Below are 20,432 nucleotides of genomic sequence, written 5' to 3'. Positions count from 1 at the left end.
CGTCTGTGTGCATATTTCAAGACATGGCATATGAGGGTGCTGTGGGATACCCAATGGGGTGGACCAATATTTTTTTCAAAATCATCGCCATCACTACAACAGTGGATGAATCAAATGTACTATTATTTAAATATCGAAAAGGTGTGTGCTACGGAGAAAAAACAGTGCAATTTGAGGCCATATGGCAGAGTGCTACAAGCACTGGAACGTTCCAGGGGATGAAGAATGAGTGTGGTCGAGACATATATGGTTGTGGTGGGAACATGTGGGTCTGAGCAGGTATGATGTCATTGATGTTTGTTGTAATGTGTGTGCATCTGATTATTGTCTTTTGTTCATATATGGTTGTTGTTTGATAAAAAAATTATAAACCAGATCCACTGCGTTTTAAATGTTCCCCTCTACTCAGGGGGACCGATTTAGACCTGGAACACCAGGTGGGTGCAATGAATTATCAGATAAAAACAGAAAACCAGCATGCTCCGGACCTTGTAGGGTTAGAGTTGAATACCCCTGCTCTACACCGTCTTTGGCTATGAAGCGGTTTCCTGGCGATCACTTGCTCTGCAACTATGGAAAAACAATGACAACACACACATAAGTAGTAGAGATAAAAGGTAATAACATGGTCAATCAAGTTAACCGGTATGAATAGATCATTTATTTCATAAAACAGTAGTTTATATACACTTCAAGTGAGATACAGTTCCAGTTTTGACCTTGCTAACCTCCCACCCATGTCCAACTCAACAGAAAAGGGTCCATTGGAAATGTCACACATTAAAACAAGAGGGCATAGTCAAACTGACAAATCAAAACGAAGCATAAAGAAAAGCAGATTTACTACAAATCTAAATGGCCAGAACTCATCATGATGCCCCTATTATTCTATTTCATGGCAAGGTCAGATTTGTAAAAAATGTATTCAATAATGTAAAACGGGCCATTTATACTTACCGGGTTGCACTTCTGTGATATAAGGCGTGTTCACATGCTATCAGAGTTACCGGAAGCTCTTCAAAAGCACATACACACAACACACACAAGGATCCTCGATGGTCACGTGTGAGGGACACTGATACAGTATGACAGGAAGTACTCAACAAGACAAAATAAAAATCCTAAAAACATTGGATAAATTGTCCAAACGACAGTGTGAAAACTACAGGGGTGAAACTGCACGAGGTGACAAGAATGATTGTTCTTTTTTATTGCAGTATTGCAGCGTTCACTGCAAAAAGGGAGTGCATCCGTCTTCATACAGTGATCTGAATGTCTACGTGCACAGGGGGGTGAGGAGTGATCCACAACAGCCAAAGGGGATCACTAAATGCTTGGGGGGCTCTGGAATATGGCGCGTTCTGTACGGTACCTGCATTCGGACCTAGCCTCCAATACATTCAGAATCATCTACAGAGGAGTTATCTTTTTGGCAGGTGGTGGTGGTGGCGGCGGCAGACATGAAAGCAGTAGTACGATCTGTGAACTGAACACCACACCAAAGCGTCTTGTTGAACAACTCTCTCCCATTGAGCTCCCACCTTGAAACGGGGTAAAATCAGAGCTCCTAACACGACGCAGGTCTTTCAGCTACATTAGCAAAGGCATTACGGGAACAGGGAACATACAGCGTGCAATAGATCTGAGCCACACTGCTCCTCACCATGGAGTAAGACCGCTTCTGATTGGGTTACAGCACATACCGAGTGAGAACATCCAATAGAGGAAGGGCATACTGAGGCCAAATAGGGATACCAGCATTTCGACACAGAAGATCCTCTGCAATCTCTTTTCCTTTTCTGAGTCGTCTATTGCACACCGGCATCGGTAGCAAAACACATTTGGTGCAGCAGCTTCAAAATCAAACCGTTACATATATTAAGATATGACACTTCAAATAGAAACAAAGAAATCAGAATAATTCATTGATGACAAATGAAATGTGCAAAAAATAAAAATAACTGAAAAAAATGCAACCGACATACACAACGACACAGAAGATTCTCGTCATCTAAGTTAGCCGTTCCAGTTTAAAACCACTTTAGTGTACGTATAGGACATCATTAAATATCACTTCCATTTATTTTACCCAGGCAGCTTATTTCCTCATTGAAGAGGGTTGGTAAAATGTTTCTTTAACAAGTTAACCGTAACATTGTGGTGCCTCAAACAATACTACATACAAAAAAAAATGCTATTTGTTGTATTTCCAATGAATCTTCATAAGAATAAAAATCAATTCACTATCCACTCTTTTCAAGCCGATGAACAATTGTCCCCAAATCAAACACCCACGGCTTCTCCTTGGGAGTCTTTAGGTCATAGAATGGTACGGAAACAAATAAAAACAAACGAATGAACGGCAAACAAATTAAAAACACATTGAAACCACATCAGACCAAACAAAAAAAAACAAAGGCTAACAGTAAAAATCGCAGCTGATTTGTAGGAATGACCAACGGCAACGGAGGCTGGGAGTAGAGGTAGAAAGGGAGGAGAAAGTGAGAAAGAGGAACTAGCATCCCTGCTATAGACATATGGGAGTGTACAGTACATTCGAGAGCATCCTTCGTCTGCCCGGTTCGATATGGGGAAGGGGGACACAACATGTGTTGAGGGGGGTCATAATAAGTCCTCATACCCCCTTACCCCAGTCTTTTCCAGACCTCCAGTGTCTCTGCTCCATGAACCAGGTCCAGGGGGAACACAATGGCTGGTTTTCCCCATCCGTGAGCACTCCGAGCCTGGGTATGTCCATGCCCCTATCTGGGTCCCAGAGGGCAGCTCTCACACACAGCCTGGCCTGGGCTAGTCTAGTGTTTCATACGGTCAGGTGGAGTACTGGGTCGGAGAATGAGCGTGTGTCTGTGTTGTTTTGCTCCTGGATAACTGGACTCAGCGCTTTAGGACTGGACTGTTCCGCTCCTGCAAGGCCTGAAGAACCTGAGGACGCCAAAAGGAGAAACAAGGAAATATCAGTCATGTTAAACAGGGAGCATGGAGTTCATACCATACTCAAAGGAAGAGGCATGGTGTGATCTCATGTATTCAATCACATATGAAAGGGCTTCCAGGAAATTCCATCAAGCCTCATTCTTTAGAATGCTGTACACAGACAGTGGTGCTAACCAACAAAGCACAAACCTAGAGCTGACATAAGTGTCCCTTCCCCCACCTTCCTAACTCTGTTGCGCCGCACCTGAAAGAACGTCTATTTTCAAGATACTATTTTGAAGTCAGCTGCCTCAGAAGGCTTCTTAGCACATCCCTCGTAAAAACAAAAACCGAGGAAAACCAGAGATGTCCACGTCTGTGTGTGTCATCTCACCTGCCCCCATTTCCTGTTCTTGCTCGTCATGTGGACGGCGTGGATGTGTGAGAAGAGCTGGTCGGGGGAGATGTGGTCGGGCAGGCGGGTGAGGAACTGAGCGTTGTGGATGAAGTCCATGCGGGTCAACACGTCCTCGTACAGGCGCAGGATGCCCAGGGCCACCCGGAACAGGAACTCGTCACCGTCGCGACAGAACACGTCCCACACCCGACACGCTAGGTCCAACGGCAGCGACTTACTGTACAGGGTGAAGATCCTATAGATAGATAGACTTTATTTGGTTACACCTTTCCATATTGAAGCATTGAGGTACAAAAGGTATCATACAGACAGAGGCCTGCCGTTATTTTCACACACAAACACATTCACAGGCGTGAGTAGTCCATCGAGACATGGACGCAAACACACCAGGCATACACTAACGAGCACAAAACCACACACAGTCCAATGCACAAAAAATATAACAATGAGCAAGAGAGAGTGAGAAAGAGAATGCAGATAAGGACAATGGCATTTGAACAGATACGGCTCTGTAAATCAGCAAATTCCCAAACTATCTACAGATTAAATGTATTTTCTTGGGACACTTTTGGTTTGAATGGGATTTATTGACATGGTCCAATAGCTTATGTGCAGGGCTTCCTCTCTTGACTTCCACCTCACCCTCATCTCTTAATCAGTGTATAAGTAACTGATGTGAAAACTGGCAGCTGTGTGGTGAGAGCACGGGGTGGGAGAGGAGACCACCGGTAAAGCCACTCACACGTCCGGTCTTTTCAGTACACAAGAACACATTCTGAAGGGCAAAAATTACAGAGAAAAAAAAAAAGTACCGACAAAACGTGTCAATCTTTTAATCTGATCTTTTTTCATATTCGTAAATGGTAGGTGATCTTTCATTTCATTTATGTGGCACAAAAATACAGATTATACACACATTTGACATGAGCAAAAGGATTAAGAGAGAAAAAGAGAGGGGAGAAAGAGATGGTGGTCTGACTTACCAGTCAATTAAATAAATATCGGGGGTCATGTTGTTTTCCTTGAAATGTACAAACAGCTTTGGTAGGTTTTCTTCAAAGAACACCTCAAATGCTGCAAAGTACTTCAACATCTGAGGAGGTAGAAGCAGGAAGAAACAACCGAGTCAGATAGACCACATAGCCCGGCTCTCGGAGCCGTGACTCAGACAAATGTAATAACGTCGCTACAGTTGCCAACAGGGTGCTAAGTGCTATGACAAATCAGTGCTAACAGGGTGTGCAGGCTTTTGTTCCAGCCCAGCACAAATCACTAAATTCAACTAACTGTAGCGTGTGTGTGCGTGTGTCTGACTAAACTGTACTCACAAGGCTGTGGTCCACTCTGAAGAAGGCCATCTGACAGGGCTTGTTCAGCAGGTTGGCGAAAGCTATGAAGGCGTCCGGCGTGTCCAGGTTGAGGATCAGCACCGCCGCGATGAACGACATGCCCTGCACCTGAACCCCCAGGGAGGAACAGGTGCTCGTGACTATGTTAAGTGTATGTTAGCAGTGCTACACTGCTGTAGCTATGTTGATATATACTGCATCTCAGTACTGTGCACTCAAAAATGAACACACGAGATAGTGTGTTAGTGATGTGCACGGTTATAGTAGTGGGGTGGTGTTAGTGTTGATGTTAAGTGTTAATGGTGGTGTTCATGACTGGTGTTAGGCGCCTTACTACGAGGACTAGTCATAATGAGAAGGGGGAAAGGAGATTATATAACACTTAACCTGAACTCTCCATCTATCCAGAGGCCTTCAATCTATCCTAAGGCCTGACATATGGGGTCAGTCCAGGGCTGTATAGTACAAAGCAGGATCAATGAGTTAGCCAGCTAACTTTCAGAAAGAACCAGAAATAACTGATTATCTGGTTCATTAAGAAAAGTAAACGTATACGTTTTTGGTTGTTGAGTCAATTAGACCATGTCAAGGTCATTTCAGAATACTTAGGCCAGTGGCGAACTCATTGATCTTGCATTATATAATACTCCTCCAGAAGCTGAGATACATTTCTCTGTAAACACACTGTGTGCTGTTTCGCAGCATGGGTGTGGTGCAGCCACAGTAAACATGTCTAGTAGAGTATACTGACTTAGAGGCTTTTACCACACACAGTCCAACTCATTTCATTAGACTCAAAGGCAATAGCAAACGGGCTGAAAAGTGGGCTTAGTTAATCTGATGTGTGGAAGGTTCCGGGAGCATGATGAGGAACGCAACCAAAAGAGATCAAAACGGTTAGGTCAGTGCTGCATTGGAATACACAGATGTAAGCACATAAACATACACACAGAGAGAAAGGGCCAGGTGGCGTGGGCAAATACCTCAGAAAAGTTTGACTAATCTTGTTGGCGCGATGGAGGCCTGCTGCTTGTCTCTCAGACTACATATACTGGCTGTTACGTAGAGCAGAGCGAGGCTGTCCCCCAAAATAACAACCTGCTCCCTATATAGTGCACTACCTTTGACCAGGGCCCATAGGGCTCCAGTTAAAAGTAGTGCACTATATAGGGAATAAGGTACCATTTGGGACAAACCCCTAGGCTAACGTATGACTCACTGCCACTTTATTCATACCCTAAGATACAGTGCTCGTCTATGACATTACACAATAGGGCTGAGATAGAAGGAATGGTTTCTGATTAAGCTGTTATTGTGTGGGGGCGCTTGTGCTTCCGACGAAAAGGCATTAAATACTGAGACACTTCGCATACACACAAAGGCACAGTCTTAGACCAATGAGGAACTCATAAAGTGTGTGTGTGTACTTACGTAGCCAACGTCTGGCCTATAGCAGGTGTATGCTCCCAGGATGCTGTGCAGCATGTCGTAGTATGGACCTCCCTGTCCAAACACAGGAGGAATTTTAACACCGTAAATTATTTTAGACTACCTGCTAATTACCATTGAAAACGACAGAAGGAATACTAGGTTGTCTTCGCTGACATTTTCAATCTCGCCTTGTCCCAGTTTGTAATCCCAACACGTTTCAAGCGGACCACCATCGTCCCTGTTCCCAAGAGCTCCAAGGTAACCTGTCTAAATGACTATCACCTTGTATCACCCACATCTGTAAATATGAATTCCTTTGAAAGGCTGGTCATGACACACATCGACACCATCATCCCAGACACCCTGGGCTCATCCCAATTCACATAGAGCCCCAACAGACCCACACGTGATGCTATTTCAATTGCACTTCACACGGCACTCTCCCACCTGGACAAGTGGGGAAATAACTGAGAATGCTGTTCATAGACTACAGCACAGCGTTCAACACCATAGTCCCCTCTAAACTCATCACTAAGCTGAGGACTGAACACCTCCCTCTGTAACTGCATCATGGACTCGCCTGACTGGACGACCCAAGGTGGTGAGGGTAGGCAACAACACCTCTGCTACGCTGACCATCAACACAGAGGCCCCTCAGGGGTGTGTGCTTAGTCCCCTCCTGTACTCCCTGTTCACCCACGACAGCGTGGCCACGCACGACGCCAACAAGTTCTGACGACAACGGTGGTTGGACTGATCACAGACAGCGATGAGAAAACCTACAGGGAGTTGGTCAGAGATATGGCAGTGTGGTTCCATGACAACAACCTCTCTCGCTCTCTCTCTCAACGTCAGTAAGACCCGTAAGACAGGATAAAGAGGGCAGAGCATGCCCCGATCCACATCGACGGGGCTGTAGTGGAGCGGGTCGAAAGCTTGAAGTTCCTTGGCGTCCACATCACTAAGGAATTATGGTCCACACACACCCGCACAGTCGTGAAGAGCGCACTAGTGTCTCCTCCCCCTCAGGTGGCTGAAAAGGTTAGGCAGCTGCACCATTTGTGAGCAGCTTGACTGGCTGCATCATCGCTTGGTATGGCAAATGCACCACCAATGACCGCAAAGCACTACAGAGGGTGATGCGGACGGCCCAGTTCATCACTGGAGCCGAGCTCCCTGCCATCCAGGACCTCTACATCAGGTGGTTTCAATGAAAGGGACGAAAAATTGCCAAAGACTCCAGCCACCCCAACCCATACTGTTCAATCTGCTTCCGTCTGGCAAACAGTACATGAGCATCAGCTCTCTGACCAACAGGCTTCAAGACAGCTTCTACCCCCGAGCTAAATAGTTAATTAATGGTTACCCGGACTATCTGCACTGACCCCATCTTGCACCGACTCTCTGCACACTCACAATACTATATATACACATTATATACACACACTCCCACTATATACACGCACACATACCAACAACACATACACACCAATTCATTTAATTTAATCTACTGAATAAAGTGATCATCTATAGAGTTGATATAGTATTATTAAATAAACAGTTGTGGTTGTTGTTCTGCCACTGACCTGTTGGAAGATACAGAGGTGTGGGAAGGTTCTGGAGATGTCCAGTGTAATCAGCTCCAGACTGGCCTCTCTGTCCGCCAGGGACAAACCTGCATCTACACACGCGCACAGACACACACAGACAGACATGGAGGATAGAAGAACATGTTAGAAACACATTGAATGATTCAACAATCTCACATTTCTTGTAGCCAACTCTCGTGTTCTGTAACCTTCTGTAGGCTATATTTAGAATCAAATGTGAGTCAGATTGAAATCCTCCACCATTTGTAAGACAGGTCAAACATTTCCAATTGCACTTTAGAAAAAAGGGGATAAAGAAATGAAAGTAGCATATTTTTCTGTCTCTACCGTGTACTCCCAATCAATCTATCAATCACTACCTTCAGTCTCTGGTTCAGTGGGTGGTGCAGTAGGCATAGATTTCCACTTCTCCCTTGCCCTGGCCAGACAGATGTTAAACAGCTCTGTGGACAAATAGAATACATCACAACTTTACGCCTGTTATTGCGCATACACACACACACAAAATAAAACCTGCCCTTGAGCCAATTAACATGGGAGTAAAATCACAGACAGGGACTACGCTAGTAATCCTATCAAAAGCCTTCTGCTGCAGCACATCAAGGCTGAATACATTCTCAAGGTCTTCTCTCCATTATCAAAGACCTTTGCAGTGTCTCAATGGTGCTGTGCTTATCTACTGGCCTTCTCCTAGACCTGGCGTTGCCCTCTAGTGAGGAGTAATTGAATCTGTGTAATGAGATATTTCTACATAATAGACTATGGCACCATATAGGGAATTGGGTGCCATTTTGGACACAGCCCATGCCTCATTTGCAACCCTGAATCACCTTGTGAGGAAGTTAGCAAAGTTGGTATACTGGTATTCGGCTCTTTATGGAAGAACAGGAGACTTTACAGGCCAATATTGTCTCTGCATTATGAACCCTAACAAGCTATGCGTCGCCCACACGACCATGTATAGATAAAGAGACTGTGGAACAGCGGCGAGAAACTCAGATGGACACTTCCAATTGAAATCCTCATTATTTTCTCTTTCTGTAAAACTCTGGTGAAGGCAAAGAGTCGAAACTTGTTGGTTTGTACACAATAAATAAGCTTTCCTACTAACTTCCATTGTCCTCTGAGAGTATCTGAACCTGTACTACAGCTCTGATTATTTGCCAGAGCAATGGAAGAATGCATTCATATTGAGGTATGTATGTAGATCAATGGCTCTTGGTTTAGCTCTGCGCTGAATTTTAGAAAATATTTTAGAGGCCCCCCATCTTGGCGGTGTAGAGAAATGTTTGCATTTTTAAAGGCCAATTTCCTACAATTCTACACATTTTGCCTTGGAGCTGAGAGAAAAAGTTGCAGTTTTCAAGTTCATTTCCTGCAATTCTATGCATTTTGCCATGCATGGCTAATGATGTGTTTTTTTGCTCAAACATAACAGCAAAATCAATACTGCTAAATTCCTTGTTTTTGGAATTGTCAATTCTCCTTGATTGTCTACCTTTTATTTTGGTAAATTGTTAGTTCTCAAAGAATATATTATAAAAATGTAAAAAAATGATATATATATATATCTATGGATATAGATATATAGATAGAGAGATATATATATATATATATACATTATGTTTTATACATACTTTTAAAATCGGGTTTAAGTCATTTATGTTTACACTTGTTTACATTGTTTTTCCATCCCGAAAATTCATTCCAAAAACACTGTTTGGACATAAATAACGCTTAGACGGACCGCCCAAGTATTTTAAAAACTGAAAAATCCATGTGAGTAGACATAAGAGGGAGAGATATAGGTTGATTAGTATGCCGTGTAGCTCAGCTCAGGACTTAGGTGGGCTTATCTGCAAGTGCCTCTGAGGGCTTTCACCTCAGTAGTGAAAATGTGTGAGGAAGACTGCACACACACACACACACACACACACACACACACACACAGCAAGTCTGTGTGGAGGTATTAATATGAAGATCCCAGTGAAAGTGAAGGCCACGTATTTGCGTGTGTGTGTGTGTGCGTGTCCAGTTGAGTCAGTGAACTCATTGGGATGCAGTTCGTTCTCGTATCAGGAGAGCATTCAGCCGTGTACCTTCGCTCTTCAATCTATCTTTGGCATTGTAATTGAATACCAAAGACAAATTGTACATTTCTAAGACCCCTGTGTGTGTCACACCGATACATGATCCCATTAGGTTCGGCTTGTCACAACCAAAATGGGCCACCAGAGGGGGTGGTTTTTCCAATGACTCATGCTGAAACGAAGACCTCCGGTATTATTATTTTTTTTTGTTGCCTTTATTTAACTAAGCAAGTCAGTTATTGTAAATAAGAATTTGTTCTTGACGGCCTACACCGGCCAAACCTGGACAACGCTGGGCCAATTGTGAGCCGCCCTATGGGACTCCCAATCAAGGACCGGTTTGTGAAACAGCCTGGATTCGAACCAGGGTGTCTGTTGTGACACCTCTAGCACTGAGATGCAGTGCCTTAGACCTGCATCTCACCCTTAGATATTTACAGTATTATAAGTCCTCTCTTTACTTCACTCACGCATGCCCCCCCCCAGGTGTGATATGTGATGTGAGGTGTGTATAATTCAGTACAGTCTCTCTCAGGCCTACAGTGAGGTGTGTCGTACCGTGGGTGATGTTGAGCTCGTTGCCCACCGCCAGGCTCCAGACCTTGCCCCTGACGCTTGGGGGCACGCCCTGCCACCAGAGCTCCCTGACCCGCCGAGACGTACACATGGCACTCCAGTTGGGCAGAATCTCCAGGTTCCAGGTCTGGGCGGCGTTGCCGATGCTCTCCTCCAGCTTGCACCTGTCCTCCAGTTGCTTCCTCCTCTTCTGGGCCTCCTTGAGCTCTACAGAGGGAGGGAAGGGAGAGAGTGTTAGACAACAATATAATAGAAATATGTGGTCCTCTGTAGCTCAATTGGTATAGCATGGTGTTTGCAACGGCAGGATAATTGGTCTGATTCCCGGGAATGTCCATATGTTTAAAAAAAAAATGCACGCATGACAGTAAGTCGCTTTGGATAAGTACATCAGCTAAATGGCATTATATTAGACATTCTAATTATAATATTACCATATACAGTTGAAGTCGGAAGTTTACATTACGCAAATTTTGCTACAACTTTGGAAGTATGCTTGGGGTCATTGTCTATTTGGAAGACCCATTTGTGACCAAGCTTTAACTTCCTGACTGATGTCTTGAGATGTTGCTTCAATATATCCACATAATTTCCTTTCCTCATGATGCCATCTATTTTGTGAAGTGCACTAGTCCCTCCTGCAGCAAAGCACCCCCACAACATGATGCTGCCACCCCCGTGCTTCACGGTTGGGATGGTGTCTTCGGCTTGCAAGCCTCCCCCTTTTTCCTCCAAACACAATGATGGTCTTTATGGCCAAACAGTTCTATTTTTGTTTCATCAGACCAGAGGACATTTCTCCAAAAATTACAATCTTTGTCCCCATGTGCAGTTGCAAACCGTAGTCTGGATTTTTTATGGCGGTTTTGGAAAAGTGGCTTCTTTCTTGCTGAGCGGCCTTCCAGGTTATGTCGATATAGGACTCGTTTTACTGTGGATATAGATACTTTTGTACCCATTTCCTCCAGCATCTTCACAAGGTCCTTTGCGGTTGTTCTGGGATTGATTTGCACTTTTCGCACCAAAGTACGTTCATCTCTAGGTGACAGAACGCGTCTCCTTCCTGAGCGGTATGACGGCTGTGTGGTCCCATGGTGTTTATACTTGCGTACTATTGTTTGTACAGTTGACCGTGGTACCTTCAGGCTTTGGAAATTGCTCACAAGGATGAGCCAGACTTGTGGAGGTCTACAATTTGTTTCTGAGGTCTTGGCTGATTTCTTTTGATTTTCCCATGATGTCAAGCAAAGAGGCACTGAGTTTGAAGGTAGGCCTTGAAATACATCCACAGGTACACCCCCAATTGACTCAAATGATGTCAATTAGCCTATCAGAAGCTTCTAAAGCCATGACATAATTTTCTGGAATTTTCCAAGCTGTTTAAAGGCACAGTCAACTTAGTGTATGTAAACTTCTGACCCACTGGAATTGTGATACAGTGAATGAATAATAATCTGTCTGTAAACAATTGTTGGAAAAATGACTTGTGTCATGCATAAAGTAGATGTCCTAATCGACTTGCCAAAACTATAGTTTGATAACAAGAAATTTGTGGAGTGGTTGAAAAACGAGTTTTAATGACTCCAACCTAAGTGTATGTAAACTTCTGACTTCAACTGTAAGTACTAGAGTGCATTCGGAAAGTATTCAGACCCCTTCCTTTTCCCACATTTTGTTACATTACAGCCTTTTCTAAAATTGATTTTCCCCCCTCATCAATCTACACACAACACCCCTTAATAACATAGCCAAAAAAGGTTTTTCAACATTTTCTGGGAAAGGTACCAAAACATTTCGGCAGCATTGAAGGTCCCCAATAACACAGTAGCCTCCATTTTTAAATGGAAGACGTTTGGAACCACCAAGACTCTCCCTAGAGCTGGCCGCCTGGCAAAACTGAGCAATCGGGGGAGAAGGACCTTGGTCAGGGAGGTGACTAAGAACCCGATGGTCACTCTGAAAGAGCTCCAGAGCTCCTCTGTGGAAATGGGAGAACTTTCCAGAAGGACAACCATCTCTGCAGCACTCCACCAATCTGGCCTTTATGGTAGTGGCCAGACGGAAGCCACTCCTCAGTAAAAAGGCACGACTGCCCGCTTGGAGTTTGCCGAAGGAACCTAAAGGACTCTCAGACCATGAGAAACAAGATTCTCTGGTCTGATGAAACCAAGATTCAACTCTTTGGCTTGAATGCCAAGCGTCATGTCTGGAGGAAACTTGGCACCATCCCTATGGTGAAGCATGGTGGTGGCAACATCATGCTGTGGGGATGTTTTTCAGCGGCAGGGACTGGGAGACTAGTCAGAGAGATCCTTGAGGAAAACATGCTCCAGAGCGCTCAGGACCTCAGACTGGAGCGAAGGGTTCACCTTCCTACAGGACAACGACTCTAAGCACACAGCCAAGACAACGCAGCAGTGGCTTCGGGACAAGTCTCTGAATGTCTTTGAGTGGCCCAGTTTTTGCTTTGTCATTATTGTGTGTAGATTGATGAGGGATAAAAACGATTTCATCCTTTTTAGAATAAGGCTGTAACGTAACAAAATGTGGAAAAAGTCAAGGGGTCTGAATACTTTCCGAATGCACTGTATGTCACCATTATATACTGTAGTATCCTTTTAAGACCGCTGATCTGTAAGGATGTCATGGTTGAAAGCAGTATAGTGGGAACCCATCCAGTCAGTTTTCACGATAGACAGTAGCCATTATAAAAATATCTAAGGCTGCGTTTACACAAGCAGCCCAATTCTGATCATTTTCCACAAATCAGATCAGCTAATTTTACCAGTAATTGGGCAAAATATCAGTAAATGTAAACTAAAAAGCTGGAAAGTTGGAAATGCATTCCATTTATTTTGACTATGAGTGGTCAAGACAGAAAGGAGGATTTTTGAGAGCAATGGGTGTGAGGGAATATCAACAAAAAAAAAATGGCCGGATATGATCCAAATGAATACACACCTCTCTTCTTCGCCTGGGCCACCATCTCCTCATACTGTTGTCGGTGTTTCTGTGCCTCCTCTGCAGGCTTGGCTGGCAGATTACTGCAACACAACACATCCCAGAGAGTGAATGTGGGTGAGTGAGTGTGTTAAGTTTAAACTTGGTCCCTCGCATTATTCATGGTGGGGTATTAGAGGAGAAGAAAGGCAATGAAAATGAGTGAGGGAGGGTTGCAAAGGGAGCGAGAGAACACACTTCTATCACCATTTTGGCACAGACACCACCTTACACTTTCACCTCTAAATATTCTACAGGATTACAGCCACAAACACCTTCTTTACTGTGGCGTAAAGAAAGAGAGGGGCATTAAACGTTCAGTAGCCTCTCTCTCTCTACCGTCAACTGTACCTAGCCCACCTCTCATATAAGAGTTAGGAAACCATATGGGCTAGGCTGGTATAAACAAGAGAATGATGCAGGGGAGACAGAAAACAGAGAGAGAGAGTGCTGCTAATAGGTTCTCTCTACATGGTCCTGCTGCAGTGCATTTCGAGAGAGAGGTGGGGGGGGGGGGGGGAGTAAGTAAAGGAATAGTGCTGAGCGACTAGAGCTTCTTGAGGTCGGTTTGGTTTTGGTTTGATTATTACAAAATAATCACGGTTTACAATTTAAGTTCCGATAATTTTTCTTAAAATGGACCTGAAGAGTGAAAATCATGTTTTTCATCAAATTGGATGATATTTAGATTAAACCAATTCATAGTAGATTGACCCAAGTATTAGAAATGACTGTTGCTGGTAAATTGACAAAGCTGATCATAAAGTCACTGGTCCCCCCCCCCCCGTTATAACGTCATATAATTTTAACTCATTAAAATATGTAACGCCCAGTGCTCGACTCAGACTGAAATAGGTACCGGTACTCATTTTGGGTGCCGGTAGAGTTCATATTTAGGTGCAGGAGCGCCACAATACTTTTGACCTAATACTCTATAAAAGAGGAACAGGAGCTCAAGCAGTAGAACATTTTAGGTGCCGGTACTCAAGTCAAGCGGTGGTAACGCCTTAAAACTGTCATCACATGGGCACGTCACAGGGCTTTGCTTACAAACAGTAAGATTGCTCCAGCAGAACATGGCTGGTAACTAACCCTTTTTCATCTGTCTTGTGACTTAAAGCAAGCAAGCTACTTACCAGCATACCGGAAAAAGCACACTGTGCAGGGAACTGGATGTCATAGTGTCATTAACAGAGGATCAGGGGATCTTGCAAGCGCTGACCATAATGTAAGTATCAGAGTTTGATGAGTCTGACACGGTGGCTGTAACTGTTTTGACTTGTGAACGAAATATTTTCTGTAACACACTTGATAGTCACTATATGGTTTTTGTTCTTCCATCCCGAAACCCTCTATATTGAGTCTGAGGACTGCCAGCACACAACATCTACTCTGTCTGCACAGGTTCCCAGGAAACCACAACAGCAGGAAGGCAAAGAATATGCTGTGGGGGATATGCTGTGAAAAAGGTTCTTACAGACAGTGTCAAGTCAAATTCAAGTACTTTCAAGTACTTTTTCAAGCATTAACATTTATTTTCAAAGACCATCAATTTATATTAGTTCCTATTATGCAATTGTTTCTAGTTGCCATCAGATGGTGGTATATCACCACAACCCCCCCCCCCCCCCCCCCCCCAAAAAAATCTATTCCTTACAACTTCTACTCAATAATACGAGTTTAACTACTTAGTGGTTCGTCCTTTAAAAGTTGCAGCGTACTGCAGCACAGCTTGCGTGGTGCCGCAGAACTCTATGCCAACCACTGGTACCATTAATGCTAGTTAGTGCTAGTTTGACCACCAGAGGGCATCTTTGAGATAGCCTTCAATAGCGGCTGTACTAGAGAATTTAAAACCTTTTTTTGTACGAACATAGTATATGGGACTGATTTTAAGAAATTTTGCTGAATTAATTTTATTGTGTTTCTATTCTAAGTAGAATATTGTGTTATTATTGTTAATATTGTGTTTCTATTCTAAGTTGAACCACCCCGTCGGGGGTTCCTCCCCGTTGAGAAGGAATGAGTAGGCTGTCCTTGTAAATAAGAATTTGTTCTTAACTACCGCGCCTAGTTAAATAAAAGATTACACTAAGAGCATAACATTTCTACACCCTAATTGTGTAATTGTAGTCTAATCAATATCCAAATGGAGATTCAGTGAAAATAAAAATCTCATTGATTTATCAGACCAGTCCCCATGCTTGTCTCAGAGCAATGCGAAACAGTGCTAAAATAGTTGTAGGCTATTTCTTCAAATCCTATTGCTTCTAACTTCAGTACGCTCTTTAAAAAAATAAGACCTACACCACTTTTAACAGCACATTACTCAACACTAGTGATACTCATGTCGCCTACGGTAAGCCCACAGTATATCGAAAAATATGACGTGACACTCCGCCAATAATTACATATAGAGGATTAGAAATTAAAACCAAAAGCCGCCTCATGGGTCTCCCGGTGGCAGCAGTCACAGGTATCGAACCTGCATCTGTAGCAACGCGGGATCCCACATCCACTCCGGAGCCCCCATCCACAAACTATCAAAATACAGAGAGGTGTTGGTAAAGGTATATTGTCCTCCTAATTGGACTACAAGTGTTTGAAAACCTGTTTTAAAAATGCCACCAGCTGTCCATCAATATTGTAAATAAAAACACAGCATCTTGTTTACATTGTTTATTGTAACCACAATGTCACAAATAATTTGTAATCTACATTTCCAATTACTTTTAGAGTTTGGGATTAATTTGATTAATAGTATGGTGTTTCTATTCCAAGAAAAACTCTGGGTTTCCGTTAGGATGGAACGGAAAATATGGCGCTGTACAACGTGACGGTCGGGAGTAGAATCCCCAAGTTGTGCGGGCACGCGGAAGACTGGGGTTCAATTCCCCGACGGGGAGGAATGAGTAGGCTGACCTAGTTAATAAGAATTTGTTCTAAACTGACTTGCCTAGTTAAATAAAGGTCACACTAAGAGCATAACATTTCTACACCCTAATTGTAGTCTAACCAATACCCAAAACGGAGATTCAGTCAAAATAAAAAACGAATTGATTTATCAAGACCAGTCCCCATGCTTGTCTCAGAGCAGCAGGAAACGATGCTGAAATAGTTGTAGGCTATTGCTTCTAACTTCAATATGTTCTTTAAATAAATAAGATCTACATCACTTTTAACAGCACATTACTCAACACTAGTGAGACTCATGTCGCCAACGGTAGGCCTACAGTATATCGAGAAATATGACGTGACTCTCCGCCAATAATTACATATAGAGGATTAGAGGATTCTAAATTAAAACCAAAAGCCTCCTCTCATGGGTCTCCCGGTGGAGGGCGGCAAGGGTATTTGTAGCAACGTATTTTGCATTACGTTGCGGTGACTTAGACAACTACACCACTAGGGAGGCTCCATCCAAAGTCTCAAAATACAGAAAGGTGTTGGTAAAGGTATATTGTCTTGCTAATAGCCCATACTGGTGTCCAGGTCAGCATAACCAAAACATTTCTTTATTAAAGACTATCAGAAAGAATGTTGGTACTTATTTATTTTGAATCAAAGCCATGAATGAGTGAGTCACTCAGCTTTATGTAGGTGCCGGGCTATATGGCTGTGCTATCAACTTGATAATATATAAAATTATATTTTGGAGGTTACTTCGTTTTCATAAAAATGAAAGTGAGCGATTGTAATCTGAATAAAGGCCAAAATAATATTTGTAAAGAAATTGCAACCAATCATGGCCGGTTGTGATACAGCCAACCTAACTTAGAATTCTCCCCCTACCTTCCTTCTAGGCAAGTTGATTGACCAGCTACCTGCTAAAAGCCATTATTTTATTAAAGAAAGCATAAAGATGCCATTATTAGTTACATTGTTATAGTTTGAACGTGCAGACTGGCACTAAGAGCAGCAGGAACGTTTCCCTAGTCAGCGCCATTATTAGTACAATGCCCCCCCTTAAAGTGTTGCTCTGTGCTACCCAGTGTGGCGGGGTGGGTGTGGCGGACACCCCCCTTTCCTCTTCCTCCCTTCCCCATGGGCTAGGTCCGTCTTCTGAATGTGGTTCTGCGGCACATCCCGTGCCCCCTGCCCTCATGCCTTGAACCTCGCACCGCTTTCAGTTGATACAGCTGGAGAACTGCAAGGCAATCCCATTGTGTGCCACTCGGGAGCCATGACCAATATATATTGTCCTGCTAATAACAGGGTTAATAATATATCTGTGAGAATATTCAAGGGGCTTTTATATAATTCTAAATTAATAATAATAATCGCTTTGTTTATTTTGTTCTCAAACAACGTAAAATGAGCGAGAAAAAGGCCATTCTTGAACGTGGGTTGAGACATTGCTACTAATTTGTAAATAAAGCCAGTTTGTTATTTAGAATGATTTATTTCTGTTTTTAGAGGGACAGAAACCAAAAACCTACAGTCATCTCATGGGTCTCCCAGTCGGGGACAGCACAGGTATTGAACCAGCATCTGTAGCAACACAGCTTGCACTGCTATGCTGTGCCTTAGACTGTTGTGCCACTCAAACGTTGTACAACATGACCGGTCGGGAGTGTAATAATAAAAACCTTAGTGTAACAACAGTTTTACTAAGTAATACTGAAGTTGTGCACAATTATCCGTTTCTATTTAGGTTTATGTCGCCCATTCATTGTCAGTTAGAGACACAGTAGGACCCAAAAGCATAATCAGTGCTCCAACTCCCCCTTGTGCTGGTCTGGAGTAATGAAGTGGTGATGCAGGGTACCGTACTAAACCATAAATTACCTCTAAGTCGCGCAGCATAATCGCAAATCTTTTAGTGGAGCAACCACTGTATTTACTACATACTGGAGTGGTAAGTACTGATGATCTTGACTTATGTACTTATATGAACTGTAACTGAGTCAAATCTTTGAAATTGTTGCATGTTGCGTTTATATTTTTGTTCAGGGTACATGATAATAATATGAAATTGTCTTTATATTTCACTAAATGTCAGGTCCCACAAGCTGCCCTAACACATTGACATGACAGTTAATTCTGACAGTGTAAAATGCCCTTCGTTGACTCTAAAATGTTTAATTCTATTCCCATTTGAAGAGAAACAAGTTAATGTGTTTGATGAGATTACAGATTCTCTCAGGGGACCCCATTTTAAAACAATTTCCACTGTCAACGGCGTCTCTCTGCCACTGGCCAATGTAGGTCTGGGTAGTTTGTTTCACCTCTCGGCCTGTGTCGTGGGCGGAGTTTTCCATTGGACAGAGTGGTGAATGAATGGGCTGCTAACAAGGCAAATCTGAGGGAGCAGGCGAACGTAACAAGCATACATGAATCATTCACGATTCCACTCGATCTCAAAGGTAGGCACGATTAGAACACAGATCAAGAAGCCTTTGGAGAGTTGATTAACGCTGGGAATGCAAGTGGGTAAACGATCATTAACTAAATAAATCTAAATTTGCCCAGGCATTTTAGCTATTGATGTGACGTTTGGCGGCGCCTAATCAGTCACTTCCATACCTGCCTGGCTGAGTGGCAGTGTGGGTGGAATGAGCGAGCTCGCCTGGCAATCAGAGCACGAAACACGTGAGGAAATAAAACTTGGTAGTCTGCCTCAATTAATTTGCATTTTTGTAATATTTTTCATATTAACATATTTGATCATTTTCTGTTCTCTTCTCATTTTAATTCAAGTTCTTTTCAAGTACCAACTTGAGAACATTTTTAAGGTGTTCCAGTACCTGAATTTCAGAGTGCCAAATTCAAGTACTTTAAGCACCTCATGCCCCTTGTGCGAACCCTGTGTGAAGCCTTTGAAGACAGACTCAACATACTGTCAGTCATAGTTATTCATTTCAAATCAACTGAGCATTTCAGGCACACATATTCCAAATACAAACACTGAAAAGTTTCACTAAAAAGTGCACAACCAAATATTGCACATTTCAAATTGAGTACTTCAAAAATACCAGAAAAAACATTAGACATAGAATGAGTAGATCACTACATAAACTAATTGATAGCTTAACTCAGGACAGTAAATAAAAGGACATTAAATTCACTACCCATTTAACAAACATTTCCCTTTTCAAAACATTACAGGCTACATAGACAGGCTCCTGGATCTCCTCTTCAACTAGGTTACCCTTGATCCAGCGCCGTATGTGGGGAAGCGTGCTTCTACACCTGCATTGCTTGCTGTTTGGGGTTTTAGGCTGGGTTTCTGTACAGCACTTTGAGATATCAGCTGATGTACAAAGGGCTATATAAATACATTTGATTTGGGTTTGTGAGCTGTCCATCCCAGAACCCCTGTATGCCCAGTGTGAGAGGCCTGACGAGGCCATAGCTGGATTTGTCTCTCGCTTCAATCTTGGGGATGCCTGAAGCTAAGTGGGAGACTGAAGCCTGCTTGATTGAAGCGGGGTACATGGGTGCCCCTCCTCTCCCGCTCCCCTCCCCATCAATCTCTGCAGTTGGTTGCATTTCCTAAAGCCCAAGTAATTCAGTTTTATGTGATATGATATCACATTTTGTTACTTGGTCTATTTTTTTTCAAGCATTCGGACGGGAGATGAGTGTTACAAATTGTACGAATCAATGGGGTGCCTATATTAGGCTCATGGCTCTAATAATTTTTGGAATGACATCTCACCATTATTTCTCACTTTTATTTCTCATGAGTGTTCGTTCAGGTTGATCAATATTTTGGCTATGCTAGCCTATTTACATGATCAAATAAACGTTTGATCAATACATACAATTCTGAACATAGTCATTTATAATGCTAACACAGAGGCACCAATAAATTGTCCAGTGCACTTATTGTATGCTGTTTTCATGTACATTCCCTTATGTGTAAACTTCTAAGGTGACTCTGGCTTCACTAATTCTTGTGAAGAAGTGTATCAGTGAACAGTGTTCTGTAATTAGTTACAAAACAATAGAAATGCAATTGTTTATTGCTGCGGTTTGTCTGATATCCAACGGGCATGATCAGCTCTGTTGACCACGAGAG

At 43.0% G+C, this 20,432-nt stretch overlaps 1 protein-coding gene across 3 annotated transcripts in view; it reads right to left on the bottom strand.

Moving 5' to 3' along the window:
- Nucleotides 1-638: 638 nt before the first annotated feature.
- LOC120030587 (TBC1 domain family member 14-like) overlaps nt 639-20,432 on the bottom strand; it is a 71,678-nt gene continuing 51,884 nt past the window's right edge. For all 3 annotated transcript variants that reach the window (XM_038976011.1, XM_038976009.1, XM_038976012.1), the window contains 9 exons: nt 13,370-13,452; nt 10,391-10,615; nt 8,102-8,185; nt 7,719-7,813; nt 6,133-6,204; nt 4,681-4,809; nt 4,336-4,445; nt 3,329-3,587; nt 639-2,943 (listed from right to left, as the gene is read on the bottom strand). In XM_038976011.1, coding sequence (XP_038831939.1) covers nt 2,896-2,943; nt 3,329-3,587; nt 4,336-4,445; nt 4,681-4,809; nt 6,133-6,204; nt 7,719-7,813; nt 8,102-8,185; nt 10,391-10,615; nt 13,370-13,452 — 1,105 coding nt within the window. In that variant the 3' untranslated portion in view covers nt 639-2,895. The remainder of the gene's footprint in view (nt 2,944-3,328; nt 3,588-4,335; nt 4,446-4,680; nt 4,810-6,132; nt 6,205-7,718; nt 7,814-8,101; nt 8,186-10,390; nt 10,616-13,369; nt 13,453-20,432) is intronic.

The sequence above is a fragment of the Salvelinus namaycush genome, chromosome 36 (genome assembly GCF_016432855.1).
Source record: "Salvelinus namaycush isolate Seneca chromosome 36, SaNama_1.0, whole genome shotgun sequence".
Classification (NCBI taxonomy): domain Eukaryota; kingdom Metazoa; phylum Chordata; class Actinopteri; order Salmoniformes; family Salmonidae; genus Salvelinus; species Salvelinus namaycush.
The sequence above is the reverse complement of the archived record's forward strand: the minus strand, read 5'-3'. Positions and strand labels throughout refer to the sequence as shown.